General features: G+C 37.8%; 1 protein-coding gene across 1 annotated transcript in view; it reads left to right on the forward strand.

Moving 5' to 3' along the window:
• Positions 1 to 23,899, forward strand: part of NEBL (nebulette) — a 98,526-nt gene that overhangs the window by 65,071 nt on the left and 9,556 nt on the right. Inside the window, exons 25-27 of the mRNA XM_075495420.1 lie at positions 1,071 to 1,163; positions 2,141 to 2,269; positions 22,678 to 22,793. Of these exons, the coding sequence (XP_075351535.1) occupies positions 1,071 to 1,163; positions 2,141 to 2,269; positions 22,678 to 22,793 (338 nt within the window). The remainder of the gene's footprint in view (positions 1 to 1,070; positions 1,164 to 2,140; positions 2,270 to 22,677; positions 22,794 to 23,899) is intronic.

The following is a 23,899-nucleotide window of genomic DNA, read 5'->3' on the forward strand; positions in this document are numbered from 1 at the left end:
GATGTGAGTAGATCACGAATTTACACTGTAGCTACTTCTGTTATAAGCCTCCTCTTAACTTGTACAACACTGTAATTATTTGTTAAAAGTTTATTAAAAACGTTGAATCTGTATTCACTTTCTGCTGTGATTATAACTTAAACTCGAATATGAAATTAATTATTTCTTATGGACTCTTCTTTCTTTCCATATCTAGTTCAGACATGTGAATTCAAGAGATATTAATAAATTACTTATGTGAATTAAAGCTGAAGATCTTACGATTACTACTGTTATTGAATCCATACATTGAATTCCAAAAATGCTTTTCTAAAGTGGGGTAGTGGATCAACAGTAAGTCTGTGTCCCAGGAAACTTAGACATTTGGAAGACAGAGGGAATTACTAGTTAAGAGCAAGAGTGGGCTTCATTTTACCCAACTGTAGATGTCTACAATGTATATTTCTACAGCTGAATTTGTCACCTTAGTTCATTTTTCGTATTACTTAAGAAAGATGGATACTTTTGAGTTTATATGAATTAGCAACTTGTAGAAATTGATTTTGGATAAGATGAACTATGATTCTGCTTATTAGGCTGACTTGATCTCTACTGTATGCAAGGTGGGGGCTGTAGTGCCTCTGTCAGCTGTAGAGATGTATACTGCCAACTGTCAGCTATGGGGATATATACTGCAGCACCTCCATGGAGTAAGGATGCTGTTGGTGGACTGGGGAAATAATCTTGTAGCTCTGATGATTTTGGTTCTTCTAGTGGAAAAGAGCACTGGTATGTGATATTTAACTTGTTTCAATTTATTTAGACTTAAGAAAATCCTGTGGTCATATTTAGAAAAGGAAAACAAAAATTGGGAGAAAAAGTCTCCTTAAAATAATGTCAACACTTAAAATGAATGCACTAAGTTCTTTTAAGCAGGAAATTAATGCTTTCCAGTCCTTTCAGGTGAATATCTAGATCTTTTGTTGAATTTCTAGATGAAGGAAATTGGTTGCTGATAGTTAAAACTCATTCCTTTCATGCTTTTACTTCCTTTGTTTGTCTGTCTTATAATTTCTGTGCTTTGGGAAAAGATCTTAAAGTTTGGCGCACAGATCCTGGCTCCATCTTCGACATCGATCCTCTGGAGGACAATATTCAGTCTAGGAGTCTGCATATGCTTTCTGGTATTGCTTATATCCTGACTTTTCCCCAATTCAGCTTTTTAAGTTTATGAAACTGAGCTGATACAGTAAATTTTCAGGTCAATGTGTCAGCCATATGTTTTATAAGTATGTTTTCATATATACATAACTGTAATATTTTAAAAGCAGTGTTTTATAGGAACTTCAGCTATAATCACATGTGCAGATAAGAAATAGTGAAATAAATCTTATCCTAAACAACAGTTATTCATACCACTTACAAGTAGTTACTTAAAAAGCATTGACCTACTTTGTCCTCAGTATAAGTAGAATTTTCAAGTAGTTGGACCTTACTAAAATTTCAGAGATATAGAGGGTGGCCTATTTATGAAATTGATTTCTTTTCTATACACATTTTGCTTATATGGCACATGATATTATGCCTTGCGCTATTGTTTGCAACTCCAAAGTGTTCATAATTTAAGGGTAGATGGAAAAGGAGAGAAGGTAATGTAATAATAGGCAGCAATGTTTTGGCTCTACAAGTTTTTGGAATCCCCCCCCCACCCCCGAAGTGTTTATTTTGAATGTTTAATTTTGCACATGTATTTTCTTTGCTACTAATAGTGGAACTTTAAATATTCTTTTGAATGTCATACAGCAGTATTTCCACGTGCACTTGTATGCACGCTGGGGTAAAGGAACATTTTGATTTTCCACTGGAAATTTTCATATGCTTCATCGTAATCCCCTTTTTTTCCTAGTGTCTCAATCCTACCTTCCATTTCTGCTATTCTTTCAAAGCAGAGAACAAGCTTCGTTGTATCTGATTTTGAAGCAACCTTTTGAACTAACGGTGTTCAAAATGGATACAAAATTGTGAACAATTCACTTTTCTCTAATTTTAATGGCATCAGTGTATGAATATCAGTGTTTGCAGTGTTAGGGTTTCTGTTGTTGCTCGTCTTTGCACTTCTGTCACCTATTTACTGTGGTATTCTTTCTTTCTACCTTTGTAGAAAGAGCAAGCCGTTACAGTAAGCAGTATTTACATTCTACCAGTTTGGGAGATTATAAATCAGATGGCTCTGACACGAACCCTACCTTTTCTTACTGCAGTGAGATAACAAGGCCATCTGACGAAGAAGGTACCCCTTATTCCCACGTTTTTCACTAATGACACTATATCACGGTGTGTTGAGACCTCACAGGCCTGTATTAACTCCATGTCGTTGTATAGTCACAAATCATTAGAAACTATGTAAGCTATTGCCTGACTGATTAAGGAAGCAAAGCAAAATCTCAAGACTGCACAATTTCTTGCATGCCATGTTGCTTTATTGTGTATTCTCTTTCACCATTTTGGTAATGCTGTCAGTCGAAAGCCCTGCTAACTCCCATTTACAGTGCTTAAGAGAAGGTATGTTGTGTTTTTGCAAAATGTACATGAATCTGTCTTTTTTTTCTCTTGAAAGACACAATGTAACTGAAAAAAATACACCTCTGGACTGAAAAAAATAAATTTACCTTGTGCTTTTCCGTGGGCAAATCAAGTATATAATAGTATTTTGGTGACGGAAGTACTTCTTCCCATATTAAACTATGCAGGTGCTTGTGGCCCTCTGTTTCCATCCTAAAAAAAAAAAAAATCTATCAACTGGCAGCATTCTCACATATGAAAGTTTTCTTATACTCTCAGCAGTTTGGGAACCAGGGTCAATATTCAGCTGGGAAACTTATATAGTCTGATATTGTTTAACATGGATTAATATTGGAATTCTTTGAACCTGCATTCCCAGGTACAAAACCACATCTTGCATCTGTTTGATGCCATAGATTAGAACAAAATTTAAGAAAATGATGAATAAGGGTCTAGTCATCCTAGTGGCATTACAGTGTGTACTAGACTTGACTGGTGAATTGTAAATATCCAGCAACATTGCATTCTAAATACATATTTTAAAATAATAGTGATTTCTACTTCTCAGTTGTGAAAGAAAGTACATTGAAAAGCTTATCCAAAGGGTTACTAATCTTTTTTGTTGTTTTTTAAGAAGGTGTTAGAGTAAAGGTATTGCTACCATTTAGTTGCCTGGCACCCTTGAATTACCCATGCTTTTAGACGATTTTAAGGCATCTTAATTGTAGACTGCACCTGTTTATGTTCTCCCACTCACCAGAGTAATATGTTATTATAGTGGCTAGTGTTTAGGAAGTCTACGTTGTGTTTAGGTGCCATGTAAATACATACAAGCAGCTCTGATTAAGAACGGGTGAGGAAGAAAGTGTTCAGACTGAAGAACTAACTCTGAACAAAGAAAGAAACACACGTCTGACAGAACTGTAGTCCCTTATATCATGTCTGTCCATCTTTATTTGATATTTTAACTATATTCCCAACTCTTTTAATCGATGATAGCAATAATGCACATCGTACTGGTTTTTATGTCTCTTCCTGTGATGATGCGAAGTGGGCTTCACAGTCCAGTGCATATTGTCTCTCTATATCTGTTCTGATCTTTTTTGGCTCTATTCCAAGCCATTTTAACATTGCTTTGTCAGTTTGATTTGATTGTTAACAGATATTTTTTATTACTTGCCATATTGAGAATAGGAAATGGGCTTTATTTTCCCAGTTGTTTTGGTACTAGCAAGCTTGCTTTTTGTGTCTCTATTTAAATCTGTTGTTGGGGTGATGAGTTGAATAGATCCTTGCCAAGACCAACATATTTTAGCAAGATATTGTTTCCTCTTTTGACCCAGCTGGCTAGCCAGGGTTTGAGCACTTGCAGACAGTTCCCATTGCAGGGAAGAAATAAATGCCAGACCTAAGTAATTTGACATAATCCTAATAATTTACAAGAAAAAGCCATTTCTGTGAACACACTCAGAAAAAAACAGCAGAAGAGGGCATCTTTGGTCAAAAATACCAACCTTTTTCATGGCAGCATCCCATCCATAATGTCGTTTGGCACATAGCCACAAGGTGAGTTTGCTCTTGACCTTTATACAGTATCTCTTATGGCATACCACAGTAAATGAGAACCAAATCCATTTTGCTGAGGTTTCATGGCTGTTTCTCATGGAGTTTGTACTTTTAGATCTAGCAGTGTTTCTCATTGGCAATTGTTCAACCTGACAGCGCACCGACGTGAGAGACAGTTGGAGACCTGTGACCAATTTTACAACCTCTAAGTGTCTTTGGCTTTGTCTCATCATCCTTCAGATGTTTCTACGTTGTTCAATTGCTAATTTATTCTAGATACCTTTACTGATATTTGACCCACAACTCAAGTCTTCCACTGCCACTGCTGATGGAATTGTTCCTCAACCACCTCTCCCAGCCCTTAGGTGGGTCCCTGGCTTCATAACAGATGTTAAAGGCTTATTCAGATCTAAATAACTCTCTCTCTTGTCTTTGGGGAATTTCAGTAACGACATCACAGGGAGGCTACTAACATTGTTCACTAGAATTACTTCTTCCTAATTGATTCCCTGACCATTATTTTAGATGATGAGGTTGAGCTGAGCCACGTGTGTCTCCCAGGGAGGTTTCCCTACAACATCAGTAGATTTTTGCACGATGTAAGTTCAGGAAAATCCCTGTTCTCCCTTTTAGACTACTGCAGGTAAAACTGGATAGGAAACAATTGTTAATGCTTTCCAGCAAGCCTGATGCAGGTGATGAACTTCCATTTTGGTATTCTTTTTGAAATTACTTTTCAGCTTTATCTGTCCATTTTGCAGCTTCTCTCTGTTAGTGTTTTTCAAGGTTGACTTTATTACTTCATGGTATCATTGAATTTTTTTGCCATAGTGAACAGAAGGTGTTGCACTAGAGCTTCTCAGTCTACCTAAATGCTTTGTAATTAATTACTGCCCTAACAAAGATTTCCTTTTTACCTGCAAGCCATTCTGTAGCACTTCCCAGAAACAGTTGGGTGCCACATTAGTTGTTGCAAAATTCTCAGCTGTTTTTCAAGTAGTTATTTTCAGCTTGGCTAAAGAGGAACAGAAACTAATGATTTCTCTCTTTCAATCCTGCTTTTAACACTGATGTTGCAACTTCTCAGACATGGAACTATTAATTCATTTTTGGGAAGGTTTTTCAGGTTATTTTCGTCAGAAAGAGAAGTTGAGATACGTGGATGTCAGATTTATTTTTGTTTATAAAGACAGACCAGACAGTTCCTTCTTCACAGAACACTGTAGGGAAAAAAAGCAACAAGAGACAGTTTCTTTGCTTTTGATTCAGGTCTTTCTAGACAGCATTGTGTCCGACAAATTTCTCAACTGGTTTTTTTTGAGTTTCTTTTTAATGTCTTTTCTGTCTGTCCTGGTTTTCTGTGTAGTCTTACACACTGTTTTTCTCCCAGTTCTTTTCACACTCACTCTCTTGCTCCCCTTCCTCCCCTACAAGTAAGGTCCCATCCTGTTAGTTTGCATTCAGGCATCAGGAGAGGATGATCTGATTCATATGACTCAACACCTAGTCCAGCCTTGCAGTATTTTGGACAGTTGTATTTGTATTTCAACCATCTGCTCTATGAAGGAGATGAATTGCTTTTACATGTAACTGCCATTTACATATAATTATGGAGTTTTCGGTGTCTGACGACAGAAAGGAACACAGGTATCACCTGATTGGACTTCTTGTATTCGTGATCTCTACAGTGTTTCCCAGAAGTTGTGCTAAAGCATGTATTTTAATAAAGATAAGTTCTCCTTTTTTAAGGTCTCCATATAAAATTAATCTACTGTCTTTTGCTAGTAACTTACTTCAGTAGGTGAAAATGGCATTTAGCTCACACCCTCATAGCTCAAGACTGTTTTGTTTAGTTCCATTCCCCCAAAGGAAGAGTAAAAATTCTTGAAAATAGCACAAGTTCACAACATTGGAGACTTTTTTTTTTTTTTAAGGCTTGTTATTTTAGAACACTTTCTATATATATTCTTCTCAGTAGTTCTGTCTCCGGAGACTGAGGCGGGGAAAGGACTTTTTGACATGAGAGTGTTAATATGTGGTACAATGTAAGATACATAAATGAATTTGTGGTGTATGATCCAGTGCCAATCACAGAAACCAAGCTCAGTTGGTCAAAGCCGTGTGTGTGCAGGTATAGACAAAGAGTGGCAAGATAAAGTGAAGGCTGCAAGTAAACCTTCAAGGTTAATTAATATTTTTCTTCAGGCCTATTGTTTGTAGTAAGCAAAGAAACAAAATACTACAACCAGAGGAAATTCTGGTTTAGGATTAAAATGTCAAACAATTTAAGTCTTTGAGAGCACAGAAACTTGTCCTTAGGGGAGTTGACCTAGTGTCTACAGGGGTCACTCAGCTACTACTGGAACAAATTCCAGGCTTTGCCATGATGGCAGGGAAGTGACTGTGCACATTTGGGTACTACTAGGACACAGCGTCCTGATGGGTGGCCAGATGATAGCAGATGAACCGTGGCACTGCTAATAGGGCTACTGTTTTTGTCACTTCTGTTTTGCATTGGTCTTTGACTCATTTGGAGGTGAAGAATTCCTCTTAGTGTGTTTGGAATGAGAAGACCCGTATGTGCTGAAAGAGTATCACTGTTATTCTCATTTCACTGTTATTTATTCATTCTCTCTCTCTCTTATTATGCAACAATTTGTGTGCACATTTTGTTTTCATTATACTTCAGTGAAAGTGTTTTCCTTAAGGTTCCTCCTTTTGTTTTAGTTATTGAAGTCCTTTTATGCTGCTTTCCTTCGATCCTGTTTCAACTGCAGAATGTTTTCATTTCACTTTCTAATATTCTTCCTTCTCTCAGTTTTTAATTATCTTTCAATTTATTGTATCTTTGTGGGGCTTTCTGTTTAGCTCACTCCTGTTTTTCTTTGATTTAAATCAGCAGGATTTTATTTAATATTAGCAAGTTTTGCTTTCAGTCTGGAGGTTTCTACTTTAAAATGATCGTAATGAACATCCTGCAATAGATAAATTTAACTTTTTTTTGTCCCTGATACGCCCTTTTTTTTATCTTTTTAGTTGAAACCTTTTGGGTTGGTTTTCTCCCCTTTTGCTTTTGATCTTCCCTTTTTTTGTCTTCTATTTCCTCTTAATTTCTAGTTTAATTGGTGTGCGTCAGCATATAGACGTGATATATACATTTTTCCTTGCCATACGTTCAGAATTTTTCAGTGTATTGAAGTGCCCCTTTATTCTTATTTTAAATTGTGTATAGTCTGCAGATGGAGAAAAGTCAGAGGTGAGTATCAGTTCCTTTCAGTCATGAATATATTGTTACTCTGCTGGGAAAAAACTTGATTTCTTGGTTATTTTCTAAGTCATCATCATATAATCTTAAAACCTGTATAGAAGTCAGTCTGTAGGAAGCAGAAACCAGGTTTGCTGTACTCCCAAAAGCTCGTGTTATGTAGGAAACCTTAGTGGACATTAGGCAGAATTTTCAAGTGCCTTTTGTTGCATTTTTAAAATGCGTGCTAAAATTTCATGTATTTGGTTGGAGCCAGTGTGTTACTGATTGGCTGCATGTTCAGTATTTACTCTCGTCTCCTTCAGCCTAAGTTCTTCAGATTCAGTTCATCTGCTGCCACCATACCAGTACTGAGAATTAACATAAAGAAGCCTTGATCTGAGGTTTAAGGTCTTACTTTCTCTATTCTAATGAAAAGGGTCTGCCACTAACACTTAGGTTTCTCACTTTGCCTTCGCCTGGGAAGCTACCTTCTTTTACTCACGCTGGCAATCCAAATACACAAATTTCAACAAACCATGAAATTCCATTTATATCTTGGTAGTCTCTTTGTTTTTGTTATCAACCTTAAAAGTAACCTGTAGGTTGCTATGAGAAAACTGAAAATTTGTATTAGATACTTCGTTGATACTGCATAACAATTGGTCAGATCCAGAAAAGATTAGTGCAGACAACCTTTGAGGAATTAATATGGCAAATGGGCATGCTGGCAATTTGACTCCAAAGTCTATGGAGACTGCAGAACACACAGTACCGCAGTATCTTCCTGTGGGATATGGGTACTTAAAGTTTTGAAGTCTTTATATAGCTTGGAGTGGAAGTTAAGTCAATGAGAAACAGTAAGTCCTTTCATCTCTCTCCCTAGTGGTGTGGCCTCCTTGTGTGATATGAGCCTTCTGAAGAAGAAAGCTCCAGAGTAGCTGAGCCTGCTCCCCTCCCTTTCTCCAGCCTCCAGAGGTTATCTTTCTCCTTTCCTCACTAAGGCAGGAACGTGTTGTACGCCATTAGAAGAACTATCGTCTGAGCTGCAGTGTGAACACAGCCCTGCAAAGAGCAAATGTAGGCTTTATGTATTATTGTGTATCACTGGCAACAGCCTCGCACTGTGTACCAGCTCATGGAGAGGGCGTTTGTTCCTCAGCCCAACACTGACATTTTAAACATTGATTTCAGGGATGTCTCCCGCCCTCCCCCTAGCACACAACAATATCTGTGGCTCTGTATGTAAAATGTTTATTTGTAGGATTTGCCTGAAGCTTTGACACCCACCCATATGTACCACAGAAAATGCTAGAACAAGGAACTGTGCTGTGGCTTTTAGAAGGCAAACTAGTCAGATGAAATGGAGAAAAAACCTTCTTCATTTAACATGCTGGAATTGCAGAGATGCTCCCTGGTATGTGGGCCAAGGAGTCCGCTTGTGTTGGGACAGTGGTAATATTCTTCTCTTGTGCCAACAGATGGAAGAAGAAAGGAAACAGGATTTTGTTCCCTTCCTTGCTCTGTCCTTTCCATAATTTTTTATAAAAAACCCTCTGGTTTTGAGGATGGGAAAAATCACCATTAGTAAAAGACAAGTCAAAGAAAAAAAGAGGGAATAATACCTGACTGCTCTTTATATTGTAATATAGAGATCTGTTTTCCATCTCCAGGTGCAGCTGGCAGGAATACAGGACAGAAATCCTTCACCCCTCTTTGTATGCATATTCAGTTGCTAAGCTCTGTCATTTTAAGGAGGTCAAGCAGAATGACACAGCAGTTATATTTTCTTCTCTGGCAGCCAAGGAAGAATGGTTCTTTTATGCTAGGTAGCTGAACTCTGTTTCCGTAATGTTGTTCCCTAGAGTCTGGTAATCAAACATGGCATTCGGAGGGAGAGGAATTGTGGATTTCACAGGAAGAACTATAGGCTTTTGTGAGTTCCTTGTCCCCTTTCAAGTGTATCAGCAGGCTGCACTGCCACAGAAGGCTGAACACATCAAAACAACGCTCTGTGTACTCCCTCTTGGTGAGGGTCACATCCACACTTCTCTTATCCACCAGACTCTTACATCTGTTTCTGACTTTTTTTTTTTATTTCGGACTAGATGGTGCTTTGGTTTTGCTGCTTTTACATGCAAGCCCCCATCAGGTTTGCCAAACTGAAAGCTAAAGTGTGGGGAAAAATTAGTCTTCTTCTGCTCAACAGCGTCATGGTAAAACTGTGCTTTTCCATCTTGGTAATCAGATGATTTTCTGTTCTTAAGTGTATCATGTAGTATAAATGCTTGCAGTCAAATAATAAATGCCTCACCCATAAACCTCTTGTGATATTTTGGAACTTGGCTAAATACTTCTCTGTGTATGTAATATGGGCACAAGTGCATGCATATGTTTGGTACCTATCTGATACCACAAATTATTTAGCATGAACAGTTTTTGTTGTTAGAGAGCTTACACTCCTTCAGAATTGGTGATTCCTGGTCTTCCATTCTCAAACAGATTTTTGCTGAAATGATATCATTTCCGTTGTAAAGGTTTGCTGTAACCACATTGTACCCCAGAAGGACGGTGCTTGTTCAGGCAGCGAGACAGAGCGCTCTCCCTCCTGAAAACTGCACCTTTCATTTGAAGGTGTGTTTTGCTTTTTCAGGTTCTGCCTCCTGTTTTGCAGTGATTCCTAATGTTCAAAAGGCATTATTTTTTTTTTCTGATTAAAAATAATGACATTACAGTTTGAGGAGTTTTTGAAAATGGTGGGAGGTTTCCTGGTGTTAGAAAGGTGATACCTTTTCAGCTCTAGATTTGACGTAAGAAAGAAAATTAAATGCAAGGTTAGTTGTGAGAGTTCAGATTTCAGTTAGAAACAGGTTGGGTGTGTTCCCTACACGTGCTAATTTCTGTATAAGTTTCTGTGAATAGAAGATTTCTGACTCTGAATAATTTCTGATTTCTCCTCTGAATAATCCATTTCAGCCTTTGAAGCCATGTAAGTATAGGAATCCAGAATGGCAATGGGAGCACATTTATGCACTGTCTTGAGTATTATTGAATCTCTCTGTCCTAGTCTGGACTATTGGACTTTTAGTGTCCTCTGCTGAGTGCTTTGTTAGTGCAGAACATGAGAGAGATTAGTCCAGAAAATTAGATTTCATTCTTTTCCACTACAAAGAGGTATAAAGTATCTGTAAAACCTTATTTTTTAAGGTAAAACTTGAAACTTCATGTAACACTGCAAGTGAGGGCTTAGTTAAGTTTTGATTAAGGTTTGATTTAGGGCTCTGGGAATAAAACTAAATATCCCACATTGGTTGTAATACATTAAGATTTAAATCGTGATTCATCTGAAAGCACATTTTCATTCAGTATGTGTTCACTGAGGATGAGTTAATGTTCCAGGGAGAGCTTTACATTTCACACTTCCAAAATATTTTTGCTTAGATACCCTCTGCCTGTCTTTGATTCCCATGCTTCTCTCCCACACCCTTGACATCTGGCGGCATCAAAAGGCAATTCCCACACATCCAGGTGGAGAATCCAGAAGAGATCCCATTTTCAATTTCTGTAGTGTGGCAGCAGTTCAGGGGATCCTTCTGTTTGCCCTGCCAGCTGTCTGAGTTTGATGTTCCCTTTTTCTTTAAACAGTGAGCAGAAAGTGGAAGGGAAATTTCCAAGTGACTCAACAGTTGGAAGTGTTAATGGCTCCCTTGGCAAGCAGTTGTTTCAGTTTTTCAGTGTGGTCCCCTAGAGCAGCTTTTGATACACTTCAGAGGATTTTATATCCATCAGACAATAAATATCATTAGTAAAATTATGTGCAGTCACGTACTTGATCCTGGTTGATGCTATCTTTCAACCATTGCTCAGATTGGTTATACCCACTATGCAAATAAATAGCTGCACAGAAATCAAAGCACAGCTTCCGTGAGAAGAACTTGCAGGCTTCTCTCTTTAATGCAAATGGGCAACAGTTGATGTTCAGTAAATGTGAGTTCAAATTGTAATTGAAGGCGTGTGGGTAGTGTAACATGTTAACAGAACCTTCATTTTACTAACTCTTTCCATTTGTGAGGAAGCCTAGAGCAAAAACCTGCCTGTTCACAATTTAAGAGGGAATTGTGGCTTCCTGTGGTACATCGTGGCCCCACTAGGACCGAGGATGCCTCAGGCTGGCTTTCAGACATTTTGTGCCTTCATAAATAAAAGAATGTGGTGCAGTGTGCGAGGAAAGGAAAGCCATATTGTACTCTGTTTTCTCAGCTGAGACATGCTGCAGCTTAGGTGGAACGTCAGGCAAAAAAGTCAGCTGGCAATAAGGTTTGTTTGTCAGTGACACCAAATCCTGACTGCAATTCATAGTCAGAGCTCCAGAGCAGGATGCCCTGTGACTTGGTTATGTCCCAGTTACAATACCAGTAGGGGAAATAGGGGTACGTACAAATATTATGATACACCAGCTGTTACTAGATACATAAGCTAAACTCTTTGGACTGTACAGCTACCATTGAAGACTAATTCCAAAATAATATTCATAGCGGTTTCTGTTATAATCCATATAAAATGAATGGGGGTAGTCCTTTTATATTTGAACTGCTAGAACAATTTCTAAGACATAATATAATGGAGAACATATATGTGGAAATGCATGCATTAGAGGTTGTAGAGATGAGTTGAAGACCTCATCTTTTAGAAACTATAGTAAAAAAAAACAAACAAAAAAAATCATTTTCACAATCCACATAGGTCAATGGGTCTGCCAAAGCAAAAACAACCAGCCAAGGCCCTCCCCACTCCCATAGCATCTGTATAAACTGTGCTCCAAATACACAGGCCGTTCTGCTCTACTCCCAGTTAGTAATTCTTTTGTCCTTAGGTTGCAATAGAGTATTTAATGTATTAAACCTGCTTTTGTGAGGAAAATGAGTGAATTAAACATCTAGAAAGGATTTTGTAGTTGAATATTCAAAATGGAATTTTTTGTCAGTTGCACTACATTTAACTGGTTTAGAGTATGCTGTGTTCATCATAATAACCCTGTTATTATTACCATAGTAACATCATAAGTGACATTTTAGGATTCAAAACTGGGGACAAATAGGACTCCAGTTTTAGGGTTAGAAGCCAAATCATTGAGGTAGTTTTATTTTTACAGTGCTGTAGTAAGAACTGGTCAGTGGGATCTGGAAAGGCGATAAATGGTTTGTATTTTAAGTGAATTAAATGGTAAGTGAAGTAGATTGTTGAATTAAATTGTAAGTGAAGTAGATTGTTGTAACTGCCCGTAAAATTCTAAATGTCAGATATAGAATTCATACAGTTTTTAAAATCCCCAAAACAACTGTTCATAGAAGTTGGATGAAGACAATAATTGTTGTCATTCATTCTAAATTGTAATTTTGTGTTGTGTTCAGCTCCATTTTATCCTGTTCTTTAGCAAAAAACCACAAAACCATGTCAATATGAGCGAACACTACAAACAGCCTCTTGCTATATTTTTAAAGGCTGGTAACCTTTTGAAACATTTTCCTTATTGAATTTCCTGGGAGATCATTTACCACCCTATTTTATAACAAATACCTTTAGGTTTTGTGTGAAAAAGCTTACGTTTTAAGGGGCTGCTATGGAATTACACTTATCAAATCTGTTCTTCTGAGTGTTTGTGGTCTTGCAGTCCTAAATGGCCTTTCCAAAGGCAGTCTGGAGAAGCCGATGGCATTTTCTGTTCATGAAAATTGTCTGCTCTGCCAGGAGAGGACTAGCTCGTGCTCTTTGCAGGCCATGAGGCTGCCGCTCACCACCTCACTGCTCCACAGTTGGACACAGTCACAGGCAGGGACTCTCTGGGTTGTTTGGGATCCGGCTTCTTCTCCTCTCCTGTTGGCAGATTACATGTATTTAATACTTTATAACTCCCTAATGCTTTATGACGACAATAATGTGTTAACGATCACAAAGGATTTTGAGCTGTGACTCAGTATCCTCCACCCCCTGTTCCTCAGTAGAAATGATGCTCTAAGGAGTATCCACAAGCACTTCCTGGCAAAAATATTCCCTGGGTTATTGTCTTTTGATGAAGAGGAAGAGGGTGGATGTTCAGTTGACCGTCCTCTTTCTTTTAATGTTGACAGTAGAAAACAGGACATCCTGGGTTCCTTTCATTTTTCTCTAGACTATGACATATAATACCTGCTTGCAGACATGGCTTCTGGAGACTGTGCTAGCCTGGGCTTTCTCTGAATATAGCCCTTTTGTGCAGTTCCTCTGAAGGGGAATGAAAGCTGTATGACTTTTATTTAAAGGAAAAAATGTCCATGAGAGACTGGCTTTTTGCAGTACAGAGGTTTAGACCCCTCAGAGAGGCCAGAATGGACCTCAAGAAATAGATTACCCTGAAAAAGAATATAATGGAATTGACTGATCCACTGTTCCTCAAAATATGAAGAATTAAGGAGAAGGCCTGAATGACCAGACACATAGACCATGATGCACTAGGGAGGCAGTTTGCCAACCGTTCTTCCACTGGACTTCTCAAATTCCCATTCCATCTGCTATTGGATGTATGATGGACTTACACAACAAAGACCAGTGTAACCAGTATTAATGATATTGGCTGTTAATGCAAATCAGGAATTTTGGAACAGGTGAATTTTTGTGAGTATGTTTGCTCTCAGGAATAACTGAAATATGAGATAGTCCCCCCTAAAAGGAAAACAAATTACTAATAAAATACAGGATTCCATGTGGCATGAGCGCATTAGATGTTCTTTTTGACATTCCTTTCAAAATTTCTGTTTTCTTTGACATATGCTAAACAGCTATGTGTGATCTTCTGTTGTAATTTCACTCAAAATCAAATTTTAGTTTCTTATATTGAAACTGCTTTTAAGAGTTATAATTTTATGATTCTGCATTTCCCATGATAATCTGCTTCAGCTTACATAGTGGGTACATATAGTTAGGCTTAATTATTGCTAGCTGATAAAATGGTGTTATAAAATAATGGTGCTTAAACCAGTCTTAGTCTAATCATGACACTAATGAAGTTTAGTTTAAAACATTCTATTTTATCCATTGTAGTATGTCAGTAAGTAGTCTTGAGAGTAGAGACATTTTTATTTTTTGCATCATGAATAATTAATGTTAGTTATTTTACATACAAAAGTAATCATTTTGTTGACACCCCCCCTTTTTTTTTTTCCAAGTATTTGAAGATTGCATGGTTTATTTCTTATATCTTTATAATTTAGGTTATGGAAACTTCCTAAGCTTGTAATGCTCTGAATTTGCCACTGACTCCAAGTAGTTCAGAGCTTCAGTTCTAATGAGGTCAGTGAGCATGGCAGATATTTATTAGCACCCTGTGTGAATTAGGCCATACTTTCACGTTGTTATTTCAACAACCTAATTATATCTGGGTTTGATATTCCAATTTAGTAACTAATACTGACTCCTGTAATGGATAGTATGCAGACAAACTGCTGCTTCTGACAGCACCACTGAGAGCAACAAGCCTGGTAGCTCAGACATCCGTGAAAGCAGCCTACCTGACGAGTTAAGGGCAAGAAAAAAAGAAAAAAAAAAAAGAAAGAAAAGACATGAAGGGAAAGGTACTGTTACAAGAAAAAATGCCAAGATGCCTTACCATGTTGTTTTCTACTGTTCTAAAAACAGCACTGTTCTGTATCAGGTCTCACCATCTGCAGTCTTCAGGTTAGTGCTTTTTATATGCTTATGCAGTCTGACCTATTCCCAGTAAATTTGACTGTGCTGTGCTATTCTTTCTGACTAGAAAATAATAAAACTCTATAATAGATAAGAGTTATAATCAGCTTAGAGTATGTGTTTCCATTTTCTAGCTTATTTGAAAAGTTAATGCTGAGCAATTTAACTTTAGAGATGGCTGGGAATTTTTCAATACTGTTCATCAGAAGATAGCAGTTTAATGCCAAACTTCTTTATAGGAATGGATCACTTGTGATTAATGTCTCAATGCCAACCTCCCCCATTTTATTCAGTTTTGAGATTGTTAAGGTTATAGCTTGACATTTTTGAAACAAAGAATCCAGCTTTATGTTGAAATATGTTTAATTTTGAAGAGTCACATAAATTGTAATAAACATTGAAAATTATAAAAATTAAACCTAGATCTTTTGCAATGATTGGCAAAGAATTGTTTCTTTACCTGATTTTAAAAATTTCTTCTTACACAAGCCTTTGAAATTTTTTTTTTTCATCCCGATTTGGGATGGGAGCATTCTTGGCAATCAATTCTGCACTGGAAAATTATTACCGAGCTTTTACTAATGTTATCTGTATCTAACATATCTGTACTCTTCTGTTTGTCCTTTATGCTCCTGTGACTGCTTTTTTATCATGTCCTTCAGAGACTATCTCCTTGCTCTGTACCATGGGGATGCTGCAGAGTTCTGTACCTCATCTCAACCTCTTCACCATCTCTCTCTCTGGGCAATCCTTGCATACTCATTAAAGTCTTTACGTTCTCCGATATCTGTTTTTACTGTCAAGTAAACAGCTCTTGCTGGCCGCATTAGGCTTAATCTTCTCCAAACTTCCACTATGACTTCTTTCAAATACTGTGGAGACCTAGGACACAAGTAGTTGAGCAGTGCATGCCACACGCTAGCACACAGGAGCATTCTGCATTACATGGGATGCATTGTTTGGAGCTGGATGCTGGGGCATCTGGAGGGAAGATCTGTGAGAGGCTCAGCTCTTTTGTGATTTGAACTCAGAGGGAGCTTGCACAGAAGTGAGGTGCTTGGGGGGGCATACCTTGGGACAGCTGAGCTGATCTAGCAGTTTGCTGCCTTCTGCTGCCTGTGGCCTTGGGTACCTGGTCCTGCCTCCTTCCTTGCACTGCATCTGTCGCTGGTCTGCTCCCTTGCTGAGCTGACTTAGCCCACCAAGCCAGGGGAAAAACAACCCAGCTGAGAGAAAGAGAAAGGGTGGTAGGAGTGTTAGATTGCCTCAGCCAACTCATGGAGCATCAGCCTCAGATACGCAGTGGGAATCAGGGCCTACAGCCTCTTTGAGAGGTGTCACCTCATGACTCCTGCTGAGTTCTTCCAAAACTCTTAACTTTAGCAGAGAATTAGGTTTAGCACATCATCTTTAAAAGCCTGCTAAAAGCTCATCTGTCATAATGATCAAGCCACTTTTCTTCTCTTTTTATGTCTTTCACATCCTATCCTCATTGTATCTATTCTGCCTTACTTGCTGCCAAAGTGTCAAGGTTGTTTCTGATTAGTCTGTGATACCGGCCTTCTTTAAAACTCTGATTAAATTCTTGGTTGACCACGGTTGCGTTCCTTTTATCCTGCTGTTCACCCTTGGGCAGGATGTAAACTTCTGCAAAATGAATGCATTAGCCTTCTTCAAATCTCTCCTTAGAACTGTTTCTCAGGATACTTGTATGGTTAACACAATGCTCGGCTGAACTCATCTCAAGAGCTTAAGCAGGAATATACACAGCACGGGAAATAAACAGGAGGAATTACAGGGTGTGTGGTTGCCCAAAGACGTGAACTGAAATCTCGATCCTGAACTCAAAATTGACTGGACAAGGCCCTAAGCGATCTAACCTAACTGCAAATTTGGCCCTGCTTTTAAAAGGGAGACAAACTATATTACCTCTAGAGGTCTCTTCCAACCTTAATTGTTCTACCATGACCCTTCTTTTTTTTTTTATTGTGTGTTCTCTTGTACTCTATTGTCTCTTATTTTTAACTTTATTTCCTTTCTTTGAACTCAAGCTCTTTGAAACTGTCTCTGATACTTACATATAGTACTTTTACATATTTTGTATGTAAATATATTTAAAATATAACGTTAAATACATATATAAATAAATGTTCTTTTTCATATAGTCTACTTTTTTTTTTTTGGCCGGATCTGTTTGGCAATCATTTTTCCTGTCCTTACTCAGGTCGATTAGTACCTTTTCATCAAAAGTCTTGCGGCAAATTTTGATGGCACAACTGGAGGGGAAGTACTACTTCAGCACATAAGGATAGCTGAATCAGACCCTGAGTGATGTCAGGTGCATTACTGTGGAAGTAATTTTATTATTAGAAACACTGAATTCAGTTAGATTCAGGAAAGAGGTAAAAACTGTTGATAGTATTCAAGTATGCCAGTCTTCGTAAGTGATGATAATGTACCACTTTGTTCAAGGATGTGATTTGCGATACAAATTTTAACCCAAAACACTTTAAATATTTTAATGATGGGGAGCAACAGCCAACATCTGGGGAAGGTGATAAAAAAAAACAAACAAAAAAAAAGTACCGAGCCAGAGTTTGTAGCCAAAGTCACCTCTGTGACACTTTCTGAAGAAGGCTTTAAAAAGGTATCGGTTGCTATTATCCACCAGCTTCAATGCAGCAATAATAGTTTACCCTAAGGCTGTATCTCCTTAGCTATGTAGTCTTGTGACTTGGACTGGGAAGTGGTCAAGGGCATTGTGCAGTTCAGGCAGTGACCCGTTCACATGAACAACATGTGGGGTGTGCCCGAGTACCCCAGAAGGGTACTCCAGACCTACACTTTCCCACGTGTGATCGCGCCACTACTTTGGCAATGTTTTCTGCTGCGCAGGACATCGCTGAGTAATAACTAAGGGAAGGGCAAAAGAAAGAAGGAACTGAAAGCCATGGGAAAGACTTTCTAAGACCATGAGGGCTGCTCTAGATGTTGCAACCTGTGAAAAATAAGGCAGCAGCAAGGCAAAACAGGGGAAGGACTTCAATAGATGTGGAGCAACATGGTTCCCATAAGCAGCTTCATCTATTTTGGGGGAGCTAGTCATAGCGTCAGTAACACAAAGACATATGATTCTGGCTCTGTTGCTACTTTTATGCTCCTCAAAAAATCTACAGCTTGATTGTCCTCTTAGAGATGCTAGAATTAAGCACATAATAATCATCGTCTTTTTACTTCCTGCTCTCTCATGTTGTTGTTGTTAGTACAAAATGTTGCAATATTCTTAGTGAGTTCTCTGAAGTCTTAGTAGCCTCGTAGTGAAAACATGAGTTGACAGAACATCAACACATGAAGTGAAATAAACACTTAAAACTGCATGATGTCTGTAAGAGTAAATGAGGTGATTATTATTTTACTATTTTACTATTATTATTTTACTATATTTTTACTATATTTTTAATATTTCACTATTTTACTATATATTATTTTACTATTTTACTATTATTATCTTTACTATTTATTTATCTGGTCCAGTAAATGGCATGTATTGTAATAAATGGCAAAAATGCATAGTTAGCAGTGGGGATACATTGTTTTACCATGGATTATTGAAGTTCTGCTGTACAAAAGAATGAAAGAGTTTAATTATGGTTTTGATAAAATATTTTCTCTTGGAACGTGCCGTTTAAATGATTTTTCTTTTCAGCATAAACTTTTTTTTACCTTGTAGTTATACGATGCTCTCTTAATTGTTCCTTTCCTGTTTCCACAGTCTGACCTTTTTCTTTCCCAGTCCTTCTCAAAGCATGTCCTGATCGGTACACACTCTGCAGACCCCATTGTCTGCTGCAGCAAGTTGATACCCGCTATCATTCTTTCAGCTTCTTCTTTTTCTTGGAGGTTTCCTCTCTGTTTGCCTTTTATCATGTTCATTTGTTTTTCTCTTTCTTTTCTCTGGGGAAGCCTATAAGGACATAGTAAGAGAAATATGATAAATTCCTTCAAGTAGATAATTTAAAATGAATATCTGACTTGCTTGGTAAGTGGGATAAGAAAAAAAGTAAGTTTTGATACATCAGAATGCATCTGGTAAAGTCTTAATGCAACAAGAAAAAACATCTACCTGTACTTCTGGGAGCAATGGTCAGCCCTCAGCTCCCTCAGCAATAAATCTGGCTTCAGCTAAATGAATTTCATGTTCCACTACTGTGTTTTATTGTTCCCTTAGGTTAACTAAAACCATTGCTTTTGCTGCTGCTGCAGTCAGTGATGTTATAGAACTTTATACTTTGGTCTGAGCCAAAAGATTGCAGTTAACTATGGGTGATGATGATGAAGAAAAGTCAAACTCTTTTTGTGCATCATTTAATCTCACCTTGAATTATCTGTATGTCACCAGAAACACGGCTCAGATCTGTTGTCTCTTCACTAATCTGCTTATTTACATGGTTCCCAAATTATCTTCCTAACAGACAACCATCTGGAGATTTCTTAACTATTTTTTGTAAAAAATTGTTGAAAACTATCGGTCTTTTTTGCAGCCCTACTACAGTATTCTTTTAATGGGAAAAAAAGGGTGAAATTATTCAATCGAGTGTCTTCAACAGTGATATTTGCTGATACATATGCTCCTATATATGATACCTAAATAGATGACTGGAAGATAATTAGCAAAGCTAATCCTAGAAATTCCTTCTTTTTGTTTGTATAGCATCTTTTTCTAACACTTCAGCTTCTAACACTTCCCAAAATTTCTCCTGCTTTGGAAGAAGTGCTTTATTTCCCTGGGTTTACAGTTTCCATCGTTGCAGGTAAATTAGCAAACAGGTTCACTGAGACAGTTTGACAGAATTCTCTCAGCTTGTGAGAAGCTGATTGCAAAAGAGGAAAGCATGTCTCAGACCTGCTGCTGACAGTTGTGGCGGAGGCAGGAGGTATGGGTTATCCTCCCCCAGATAAGCCTGTCGATTTGGAGGCTATAATGAAGCTGACCGTCAGTAGGCTTGCTGCCTTACACTGACAAGGGATGATTGGTAGGAACTGAGAAAGATCTGTTTTGGGGAGAAGGAATCAAGAGTAAAAAGTTTCTACCAACGTCTTCACTTCTTTTAGGAAGAAGAAAGGGACTCTCGGGGTGTCTTCTCCTGCCAGGGACCAGGGAGAAGCTACCAGCCCTCTGTCGCTGCAGAGCAGGCAGGGTGCTGACTGATCTGTGGCCAGCGTTGGCTCAAGATACTACTTCCTATTAAGTTAAAAAGTTCAAGCTGTGCTCAGTTTTCAACCCACATGACCAATTTACTCTTGGTGTGAGATGAGACTCCATTTGCTTCTATGGACTGACCTACGTTTATGCTGGTGGTGAATTAGGCAAAATATATTCATTCTGGCTTGATCACAGAACCTTTGATTAAATTATGTTTTCCTCTATTTTCTCATGAAGGGCTACATCTGGTCATGTAGGAATAGCTTGTAACAACACTGAAACATAAATTATTTGATGAACTACTTAAGACTATTCACTTAATGCATGATAATCCTGTGAACATGTTAACAAGCAGCAATTCTCTGATGATTAAACTGCTTTAAAAATGTCTTTGTACTCATATGTCATTAGAATGAACTTGGCACTTCTAAAACATCCATTATTCATCATGTTCCAGTGTTGCATCTGACTATCGCTTTAATTTCACTCACTTAACAAAGCAATCTATTCATTACAATAGTTTGAAACATGTTTTCTAAATCAGAAAAACCCTAGTTAAATACACAGCGTTACTTATCTTCACAAGTATAGTAGAGCAAAAAATAACATCCCAAATTGTAATTACATACTTAGTGCATTTCAATATGCTAACTAAAATTAAATGGATGTTTTAAGAAAAAACTTTGTTGAAATCAGTGATATTGTTATTTGGGGAATCAGAATAGGTAAAACACCATGCTGAAAGCACAAGGTTGACCTTTCTTTCCGAAATAATTCAGCAAACCTTTTCTCAGTAATCCTCTTTCACACGCATTTATTGCCCTGATCACTCAAGCAGCAGAGAAGGACAGAGTATTATTACTGCAAATATGAATACTGCTTATATATTTTATTTTCTTAATGGTTGTTTCCTGCTTCTCCTGTATCTTTTGATTTTACAAGTCTTGGGTATTTCCATACATTGTGAACCCCATTAAATCCTACATTAGCTTTGCTCCTTTTTGAATTTGTGTGTGATGGGCTGTTCCAGAACTTTTTCTTCACTTCCTAGCAAGCCCATGAGATGTATCTCAGAAAATATTGGACTGCTGATTGACTCCATGTTTGAAGATTTTTGACTCATGGGCTGCATGGGCTCCATCTCCTGTAAGCGAAAGACAGCTTTTGTCAGAGGAGGTAGACTGAATACCGGCTAAGTGGACCACTTGAAGAAGTATCAACAGAAATGCATTTTCTTTTCAGTGTAGCTAAATTAATTTCCAGTTGAACTAGTAAAATTCTGGTAAATAACAGTGGGAGATGGGCTAATAACCTCCATACAAGCCAGAAATCTTTATTCTCAGAGTGCGTGAGAGTCTTGCAAAACATGCACAGATATGCGGTGACTAAACTTTTAATCATTGGATTTTGAAAAGCACTTCAGTCTCTTAATTTTGCTTTAATAGTGCTTCTTGGGCTTGCTGGGAAAACAGTGGATAGTCACCTATGTTGTGCTTATTTCGCACAGATTTTTGATCAAACATGTTTTTAACACATTCTGTTAAATGTGTCTGTTGCCGAAGGGGGATGTTTGAACAGCTATGGAAGGTTTACAGATGCTTTCCTAATAAGCAATCGAGGTAGGGAGTCCTTGTTGATTGTAATAACTCTTTCAACAGCTCTTGGTACAATAAAAGTCAACATATTAATGACTAGTCTATGGAATTGTTAAAATAACGTGAATAAAATATGCGTGAAAGAGATGGAACAATTGTGTGGTAAGAGGAAGATACTGAAAGAGGTGGACTTGGAAAGATTTCAGCAACCCTTGATCTCTGTGTGTTTGGCTAAGAATATTAATGGAATCAGAATAAACTAAGAAACCTAACTATGGCCTCACTTATTTACATTTGTGTCTCTTCCTGTGAATCGCAGTCCTTCCTTGTTCATAGCCCAATAAATGAGAGTTAGTTTGCAATGAGTTAAGAATTAATTGCAGAGAATTTCTACTGAAACATTTCAAAACTGTATTAGTATGTAGCGTTTTTCATCGATCTTTCCTTAAAGAGTGGCAGTTTATGGCACATGATATTTAGTGCTTCATCTGTGGCCGCATCAAAATTGAGTTAGTGGTGTCTCAAGCTTTTGTATGCCTTTTTATGGTCAGACTTCTTAAGGTATGTTAAGCTTTTCCTTCCAACTAACCTTGATAGAATTTGTGGATATATTGCTATAGCTTTGGCTACATTTATGTGTAATTCAACCTATGAACACCCTTATGTTGTATATGGAAATCATTCTGAACTGTTTCATACTGAGGAATTGTTATTTACAATGCAACTTATCTACAGTTTCTACAAAATGCTAGGTAAGGACCTTTTTTTAAACTTAATTAATGTGTCTGTATTTCTTTAACATGCAGCCCCGGTTCTCCCTGGGGCATATCAGCAAAGCCAGTCCCAAGGATATGGATACATGCACCAGACCAGTATGTCATCCATGAGGTCCATGCATTCACAGCCTCATTCAGCAGGTCTGGTGAGTATTGGATTTAAAGAACGATTTTATTTGGTAAGCAACATTATCAACTGTTGTGAAATCTCTTAAATATGAGTGAATTGGTCCCTTTGAATTGTATAGTTGGACTATTCGACTGTCCTAGTCCTAAATGTAAGTAATAGTCCTCATGTATAAAGTCCTCATTAAGTGACTGAGGGCAGTGGCAAGAGCTTCTCTGTCAGAATGCATTAAATAAAATAATTTATGATCTCCAGAAGGCAGAGAAATAACTGAATCTTCTATCTGCTAAAACAAATAGTAAACACTGGGACAGTATTTCACAGGCTGAGCTTTGATGTTATGCTCTGTGATGAATTCAGGCTCCTAGCGCTGGATGAAAACCACTGGTCTCTTAAGATCACTCGGTTGGTTTAAATTTGTTTACAATTTTTTGACTGGCTGATTTTGTACTAGCAGGCTTTGTGCCTATTCATATTACTCATCTCTGCTTGTATAAAGCTAGCTCAGACTCCATATTGGTGCGCCCTTTCTAATTCAACAGAACAGTCACGCACCCACTCGTGCCTGATCCAAATCAAGTTATACTCGATCGCTGGGTGACTGGGAAGAAGCTTTACCATGAAGCCATGGCCACAGTCATGAAGTTCTTAATTGTGGTGGATGGCAAAGTAAAGCTGGAGTGAATATTTCGTTTTAGAAGTAACTGGTCATGGAAGGAGAGCTGAATGGGTGCTCAGCTGGGGTTTTTAGGAAATTGAGCTTCTTTTTTCTTTTTGAACTCTTATATATAAAGTACAGTTTTAATGGTTATCATATTTTTTTATCATATCACTGTCTAGAGATTTCATAGTTTGGATCCAGTCACATTTTACCTTAAAAATAGCAACTTGTAATTTTGAATTCTAAACTGTTTTGAACGGATATATATTTATGACCTCTGTCACCTTTTTTAGAGATGATGAAGTATTTAATTATGAACCAAACTGAGAGGTTGCTGAGCTGAAAAAACCTGTTTTCAAGATTAGCTGAAACTTGTATTTTTCTTTAAGACTGAAAGTCCATGGCATTTTATATTGTAAAGATCATGGCATTCTGGGAGGTTTGGGTGCTTTCAGGCTTGCCAG

The sequence above is a fragment of the Mycteria americana genome, chromosome 2 (assembly GCF_035582795.1).
Source record: "Mycteria americana isolate JAX WOST 10 ecotype Jacksonville Zoo and Gardens chromosome 2, USCA_MyAme_1.0, whole genome shotgun sequence".
Taxonomy (NCBI): Eukaryota; Metazoa; Chordata; class Aves; order Ciconiiformes; family Ciconiidae; genus Mycteria; species Mycteria americana.